The following is a 9,143-nucleotide window of genomic DNA, read 5'->3' as shown; positions in this document are numbered from 1 at the left end:
AAAAATTCGTCGAGATGAGATCCGTTGCGTCCTTGCCGCGCCGTCGCGGCTACCGCAGGGCGCAGGGTGTCGTTCCGTCCGGAATCTGGGCTTCGCGACGACGACGACGACGACGACGGCGACGGCGACGGCGACGGAGCGCCAAAGCGCCGGAGCGGCGCGCACGCTCTCTCCCGCTCCCGCTCCCGCACGCGCGTGGACCATACGGGGAGATTACGTCCCACGTCTCGTTCTCGCGTCTGACGGCTGACGGCTGACGGGGGTGAGAGCAAAGGAAGAGAGAGAGAGAGAGAGAGAGAAAGATAAGCGGATGAAGAGGTGGCGAACGATTATCTCACGATCGAAAGCGTCACGTTTTCGGATCTGCGACTCTCTTAGACATTTTTTCTTTCTTTTTTCTTTTTTTCTTTTTTTTTTTTTTTTTTTTTTTGTCATACGTGTCGTACGTGATTATTTGTGAATAACAGGTATAACAGGTATAACGGATACCAAGTCGAAACCAAGTGTCGATCGATCGGAACATTTAGCTATGTAGCTGTTGCATGTATGTACGTGGTCTCTAATAAGACGAATCAGTGATACATTACGATACCGTGTTTTATCATATTTACGCGATGCGAAACATAATGTAATATATAAGAAAGGAAAATCACAAATATGTTACATATTGAAGCCAAATTTGTTTCGATTTTTTTTTCTTTTTTTATTTTATTACAATACAATACTATTGATTGTGAATCGTAAAACTGATGAAAGATAAAAAGATGAATTGATTGAGGAAGAGAAAAAAATATGAAAGAAGAAGACAAAGAGGAATAACAAATGCGAAAGAAAAAAACACGAAAAAGAGAGAGGAGAGGGGGAAGGAAATATAGGAAACGAAAGCAAAGAAATATACACGAAAGAATATTCACGCTCTTTTATTTTTATACGTTTACCGGTCTTCATCCCTAACTGCTCCCTTTCGCTACCGCGAAAACTGTCGAACAAACGCGGCCAAACACTTTTATTATACGTATGGTATATATATATGTATTTTAAATTTAATTATCTAACACTAAATGAATCATCATGAATATCATGTACATATTGCAGAATTAAAATGTTTTATATTGAAAAAGGGTTAATTGTTATATAATATATAAATGTTTAAAAAGACTTATTTTATACATATGAATATTTATAAAGACAGACGTGTGCGTGTGCGTGTGCGTGTGCGTGTGCGTGCGCGTGCGCGTGCTATACATATGTATGTGGTAAAATAAAATGTAAAATTAATTTGCATAATTTTTTTCATTAAAAATAGAATACATGCAATTATCATTTCGTATACCAGCTTGTTAAAGATGACTTGTGTAATACGTCATTAAATTTTCGTATCGCTTCGTTAAACCACTCACATCTGCAGATGTTTATTATCCACAGCTTGTAATGGCAGCGTATTAACCATTACACGTGATACGTAATAATTCCAATATCGATATCCCTTAAGAGTTTTCATTAAATTGTATAAATAATAAATCATAAAATAGATCGAATCTCGATGAAAGAAGGACAAGTTTATCGTGCAAGACTATCAAACTCTATTATATTTTCTCACTTTGCAATCACGTTTCTAATTGTTGTACGTATATAATATTGGCGAGTTATATATTAGAAAGTTACAATGTGTATATATATATATATATAAATTGAAAAATGTTTGGATGTCCTGAAATGTTTTCTTCAGGTAAACACGTGCAAAAATAACGCGTTTTTTTCATCTTTTTTTTTCTAAAAATGTTGCGTGACGTTAAAAATGTGTAAGTTGAAGTGATGAGAGAATTGAAAGAATCTAATTTTTTTGTTATTTACTCAGCCAACTTATTTAAATGTGACTGATAAATGAAATAAATGAAAGGAAATACGTATAGATAGAAAAAAATATGCATTTAGCATAGATATTACGCGATTAGGAGATGAATGGAACGAATGACTGACTGGTTTGGTATATATAATCTAACCAATGTTTTTCGCGTGACATTTTCGCTAGAGATGATGAGAATGGATATCTCGGTTTATTATTCGTACATACATACATTCTTGCGTCGCGTATTATTCTAATGCGATTAGACGCAGCGGGCAAATTTAAAATTTACATGTAATTATAATAAATAAGATCGCATTGTAAAATGTATTTTAAAATCTGGATAATCTCTGCACTTTTTTCTGAAAATTTAATTTCTTTTCGAAAATTCTTTTCCAGTTTGAATTTCAAACTTTCTCGCGTATTTCCTTGCGTAAAGATTTTCTGATTAACTCTTGCGGAGAAAAGTCCACTCTGCTTGATGTTTTTTTCGTTTCGGTAAATGTAAACCAAACGCTTCACGCTAAACAAAAAGTGTCATGCTAATATTTTTTTCGTTACGCGTCATGTTTGCCTCATCGCGATCTCTGTTCTTGCATGCCTGTTTTTCTTAGATTGGTTTATACCGCACTCTGCCTCGTGCCTCGTGCCTCGTGCCTCGTGCCTCGTCCTCTCTGGGAACCTTGTGCCGTAACACTCGCACGCTCTCTCAATTTGCGTAAAATGAAATAAAAAAGAATAAAAACAGAACATGTGATTTCTAAGTTCAAAGTTTGCGCTGCCTATAAACTTGAAAAATATTTCATTTGGGTTGATTGACACAGATTACACATATTTTATTACATTTTTTTCACTTTTACTTTTTCTTTATATCTAATATATCTCTATTGTCATGCCTTAATTATATTTTTCTAAGGAACAAAATAACTATTTTCATTTTTATAAAATATATGTAGATAGCGTAAGATAGCTTACACTATCTACATAAAAAATATCGAGTTAGAGAATTTTCAACAGTTAATATACTATATATATAGTATAGTTTGGAGAATCCAAATCATGCTAAAAAAATGTTACTTTTTCCAAAATTGCGAAATAGCGAAACGTTTTTCGGGAATTCGTTTCTCGGCAAGTAGTCAACTCTCAAAGCATCGAATAAATTATTGCAACTTTTTAAATGGGGCAAAAGTTTATCCACTACAATATTCTGTTTTTGCGCCGTGTTTGTCACCGAATATATATCTCATTGTGCCTGACGAAACTGTAGCTGCTCACGCTAAATACAAATATCTATATATCCGAATAGTTTTCTCGTATCGAGATTTTTTTACAATAAATATTTCTTTTCTCGACGCAAAAACGACGAAGAAACAGAGTGGCGAGTCCGCTATTAGTTTTAAACGGTCTCGACGGAAATATGTGTGTCAAGAGTATGTGTAACGCCGCGGATGCGATCAATACTCTTTCTGAACGCGAAATATGAGTCCGTATTTAGTATATTTTAATAAAATTACGCCACAACCTCCGAGGTATTGATAATAAACTCATGGTCTTTACTAAGTGACGCTTAATTATTTTCGCCACAAATAAAGCGGAGGAAGGATATACACATCATAGAAGCTTCGGCACAAGTTTTGACGTAGCTATGTGACAAAATTATCCGTTTGTGTACTGCTATAATATATACATGGTGTTTAAAAAAAATCATTCAACATTCATATGACAGATAATATGAATCAATACTGACAACTTGTGAGTAAAAAAGTCTTCATAAACTTAGGTCAAAAACTCACGTGCTTCAGAGATATCGACAATTTTCTATGTTACTATCATAATTGACTTATTGGCTTCTACGTGTTTCGGTATTCGGACAAACCGCGTTCTCATTCACATTCTATACATACTTTTAAAATATTTCACCTCGCGTCGTAAAATCGTTCAGTCATGTAATCAGTATAATCGCTAATTGTTTAACAATTGAACGATTATCCGTGAAATTTGAATAAGGACATTCAGAACGCGACTTGTAAATACCGAAAACACAGTTTATAAACACTGAAACGTAGAACACGTAGAAACCAAATAAGTTAGTCATGATAGTAATATAACAAAATTTTTTATATCTCTAATGATTGAGTTTTCGACCTAGGTTTATTAAGACTCTTTTACTTAATATTGCGTCTACTATCTACTATATAAATGCTGAATAGTTTTTTTTTTTTTTTTTTTTTTTTTTTTTTTAACACTCTGTATACAGAGACATTATTGCTTTAAAATTGCTTTTATTTAATTAGTACAATGAAAAAATTGATAATGCGAAAAATTTTATGGCTAATCAATTTATATTTACCTATTTTTATACACAAGAATTATTTATTTTCCTTTTTTCTTTATGTCTGTAAATATACTTACGATATATATTTTTAAATTTAAATCATTGAAATACACATATATCGAATATATATGTTGAACAAAATATATTATTTTGATGAAAGAAGAGTGGTAATATAAAAATAACTATTATATTAATACGATCGTCGAGTAGATAATCGCGAGACAGATGTAATAGATTTTTGAAGTTTTCATCGTGATGAAGAGTACCGATAAGGCGAAACACGATGTTACGCAGAAAATAATGTCTATAATTGTATATGTTGTCGAGGAAAACTTCAGACTAAAATACTAAACAATATTGTATGTATAAATTCAATATTATATCAATACAGTGTACATTAAGACGAAACAAAAAAAATTTTACACATAAACATTGCACATGAAATATGAAATATACATTATACAATCTCTCTCTTTACTTTTTGTTCTAAAAAGAATGTAATTTTTAATTTAAAATATTGTTTCATAAGATTGTTTGTAGTATTGAAATTAAAATACTGTTGCACACACACACACACACATTATATATATATATATATATATATATATATATATATATATATATATATGTGTGTGTGTATATAAAATATTATCTCATATTCACGCATATCAAAAAGAGGTAAATTAATTTATGGTCTGAATAATACACGTTGTATTAAAAAAAAAAAGAAAAAAAAAAAAGACAGTTAATTTTTTATAATTAAACTCGTAAGCAAATATGTTAAAAAGAAACTTTTTAATACTTGAACTTTTTATTTTATATGAATAAGAGCATATTAAAACATTTAGAAGGTTTTAAGACAGAGAAGATGAAATTATAACGCTTAAATAATCAATAATTATTTTAAGGCAAACTCTCTCTCTCTCTCTCTCTCGCTCTCTCCCTTCTTTATATATATATATATATATATATATATATATATATATATATAAAGAAAACAGTTATATATACTACTGTATATGTGTGTATTTATGTACAACATAAGCTTGTGTTTAAATGTTGTAAATGACACCTAAGAATGTAATCTCTAATAGAAAAAAGAAATCCACTTTGCTTTAATATATATATATATCATTCACGTGAATAATCGTGAATAAATATTTCAATAATGCGCTCCAATATATATATATATATATATATATATATATATATATATATATATATTGGAGCGCATTATTGAAATATTTATTCACGATTATTCACGTGAATGATTATCCATTGAACCGCAGTGTCTACTGTTTCACTGGAAAAATATTATATGATAAGACCAACGACAAAAATATCTACTGCATAGAAAGGAGTTATCAGCTCGTATTTATCAAATAATGATTATCAATATTCTTATCCATTGAACCGCAGTGTCTACTGTTTCACTGGAAAAATATTATATGATAAGACCAACGACAAAAATATCTACTGCATAGAAAGGAGTTATCAGCTCGTATTTATCAAATAATGATTATCAATATTCTTCATAACAACTCAACTCGATATATACATTGTATTCCCAATGCATATTACGAATTGATATTATTATTTATACAGCACGATACATTTCTCTGAAATCAGAATGTTTTCGGAGATTTATTTCGACATAATAACATTTCTACACTAAGATATTTTTGTATCAAGCTCTTATTTCTCAAGTTGACTTTCTTTCCTATTCTACAGAAAAGTTAAAGCTTACATAACTTTATTATGGGACTTTATTGTATGTATATTGTGCCATATATTAAAGATATAAATTGCGTTTTATCAGAGCTTGAGTGAAAACTAATAAGAAGTGGAATAATGTTTAAAGAACTATATATAATCTTTTCTCTTTTTTTCTCTTTTTGGAAAGTATATTTTTGATTGGTCATATAGAGTCTAATAGTCTCTAGTCTAATCACCTACTTTCCTTTCTCTTTCTACTCGTGTAACTTTTACATCGCAATCTTTTTCATCTACTAATAAAATACAAATAACTGTCATTTTTAATGAATGTGATACTTGATTCTTTGCAATTATAACGGAACTCGTGGTTGCACATCACATTACTAAGAGCACTTAAACCACGCAATACTTAAATGCGTTATAAAAATACGCAATATTATTACAATAAAATAATTATTATTATATTATTCGTAGTTCTTAATTCGATTAATTGCATTTAGTTATCGAAAGTTTATTACAACACTCGCACCTTATCACAGTGTACGGTAGTTCCTTTCACTGCATTGTCTATAGAATTTCCACGAAAATGCGGCAATGGCCATTAAACATGTAGCAAGAACAATGCCACCTGCAAGAAACATGTGCACAATTGCTTAATTATGAAACAATAAATCAAATATGTAAATTATTGCAAAAAAATTTTATGAAAACAACTTTTATTTAGTTAATATACTTCCAAACACAATGTGTACGCTACTTTAATTTTTCTAATGAAATTTTTTTATCATAAGTCTACTAGTGTTTTATTTTATTTTCTTATTGAAAATTGTTTATTATAATCTCTGGAAATAACTAAAACAAAAAGTTATTTCTTACCAAAAAAGCTTAAACCATCAAAATGCCGATCCTTGGAAGGTGATGGAGGAGCTGGTTCAGCTGTCGTTCTTACCGCAGTTGTACTAGTGGGTACAGTTGTAGAAGATGTAGCATTGGTGCTTGTTGGCGGCGATACGGTTGTAGAAGTTGTTGTAGCTTTAGAAGTTTGAGGTGTAGGAGTAGTAGTAGTAGGAGTAGGAGTAGGAGTAGGAGTAGTAGTAGTACTAGTAGTAGTAGTAGTAGTAGTAGTAGTAATAGTAGTAGTAGTAGTAGAATTAGTAGTAGTAGTCGGAGTAGTAATTGTTGAGCTTAAAGTGGTTTTAGTTGTAGGTGTCCTTCTGTGGCGTAGAAGTTGTCGTGCCATCTGTTTTATTACTCTGTAGCAGCTTCGCTGTAGAGTTTGGCAAAAGAATAGATGTAGATGCTTGTGGCTCAGACGTCGTTGGTGTTGCACCTGCGTACATAAAAAAATCATACATTATTTTCATTTACAAATAAAGATACATATTTCAATTATAATAAATAAGAGATATATGGATAAAACACTCTTTATGTTCTTATGTGACTATGTATCGATAAATAAATTTATTCAAATCGTCATTTTCATGATAAGCTAAGCAATATAAACGTAAGCATTGTATAGATATCTCTTTACAATGCTTACATACATTACTCTTTACAATATATATACATTTGCACAATGCATTAATCATATACAAGTATTAATTAAAATTAATAATCTAATACTATTTTTTTTTAATTTATAAAACATTTATAATCGAAAATAGCTCCATAAAGAGCAAAAAAATGAGATTTGCATTAAATTTTTATTTTCTGATAATTTAAAAAAATTTATTATTATTACAATTGTGATAATTTTTCCTTTTTATCTTTAAATCTTTTGATAATTTATTTCAGAAACACGCGTCAAAATACAATAAAGCTCGAAACAGAAGCACGATGTGCGCAAAGCGGGCATCATTGCTCGTCAATGTCTGCAACGTTATTCTTACGAGCAAGTATTACAACTCGTCATCGCGCATACGTCGATCATTATCACTCAACGTAGTCCGTAAGATTTGACCGGTGGTCAGCGAGAAATCGATAACAATAAGAATCTGCTTGAAATCACTGCCGTTACTGCTGCTGTCATGGCTATTGTCCAACAATAAGTATAAAAATCAAGAATACGTAATAAACGAGAATCGTGCCGCAATTTGTTTAAGTTTTTAGTGTTACACTTGTAGTTTTTTGTATGTTCCGTTACACAAAACAAAAAAAAAAAAAATAGATATACATCTTGATGCTTCTAAAGTAGAGAAAATGCCGAACGAAGTGAATAAAAAGCAAGTCTTATAATATATATAATATATGTTTCAGTTGAAAACGTATACCGCTGATTCAGCGCGGGTAGGCGTTGCACGCGACAAAATCGGAGCTGTTTTTAATCCGTTATCGCACAAAATCCATTATTATGCACTGTGTCGTACATGTTGCTTTATATCTATATCTATATCTATACACACACACACACACACACGCGCGCGCGCGCGCGCATACGCACACGCACACGCGCATACATACATACATACATACAATCGCGCTAATGTCAAAGAATCAAAGAAACTCACCGTCAGCTAATACTAGCGAGCCAATCGTTATCCCCAATAACACGCAAATCACATAAATCGACTTCATTTTGGGACGAGTCGTATCAAAAAATGCGAAAACGAAATTCTCTCGTGTCGTTAGGAAATGTGTTAGGAAACGATTATATTCGTATTACGCAAACCACTAGTACTGGACTAATTGCCACTGTTTAACTGTACCTCACGTCTACTTGCAGCGATCAGCAATGACTGCCCAGACTGCCGCGTGTGGTATCAAGATGGCGATGACATTGTGCCAAAGGCTCAGACTAATAATCCCTAGACAAAGGTCTGTATTCATAGTCCATTTTTATATTCAAAATTGTGTCGAGTGTGATTTTGGATAATCTTAAGGGCTTATCCAGACAAATTTGCATAAATGCATAAATACATAAAGAAATTAACTAAGGGCTACCACATATAAATTGACATAAATTGCATATGCATAGCATAAGATCACTGGACCAATGAGCATCGAGTATTAAATTGCCATATTGATTAATACTTGATGCTTATTGGTCCAGCCGTCTTATGCTATGCATATGCAACTTGTGTCAATTTGCGTGTGGATAGCTTTAACCAAATTTCTAACGTATAGGATGCCATATTCTTACCTTTTTTATACTAGACCAATGATTGGTTGCTTTTTTGGGACATATGTATTGTGCATTTATACAAATTCGTATGGATATGCCCTAAAATTCTACCTAACCAATCAAAT

The 9,143-nt window shown here is 31.8% G+C and overlaps 1 protein-coding gene across 1 annotated transcript; it reads right to left on the bottom strand.

Moving 5' to 3' along the window:
• Positions 1 to 6,142: 6,142 nt before the first annotated feature.
• Positions 6,143 to 8,656, bottom strand: LOC140666794 (uncharacterized). The gene is given in 4 exon segments (XM_072894335.1): positions 6,143 to 6,525; positions 6,774 to 7,101; positions 7,103 to 7,227; positions 8,405 to 8,656. Coding segments are annotated over 4 exon segments (615 nt in total). The 5' UTR covers positions 8,472 to 8,656; the 3' UTR covers positions 6,143 to 6,430.
• Positions 8,657 to 9,143: the final 487 nt, after the last annotated feature.

Source organism: Anoplolepis gracilipes, chromosome 6, assembly GCF_047496725.1.
Source record: "Anoplolepis gracilipes chromosome 6, ASM4749672v1, whole genome shotgun sequence".
NCBI classification, from domain to species: Eukaryota; Metazoa; Arthropoda; class Insecta; order Hymenoptera; family Formicidae; genus Anoplolepis; species Anoplolepis gracilipes.
This window is presented reverse-complemented; position numbering and strand designations above follow the sequence as displayed.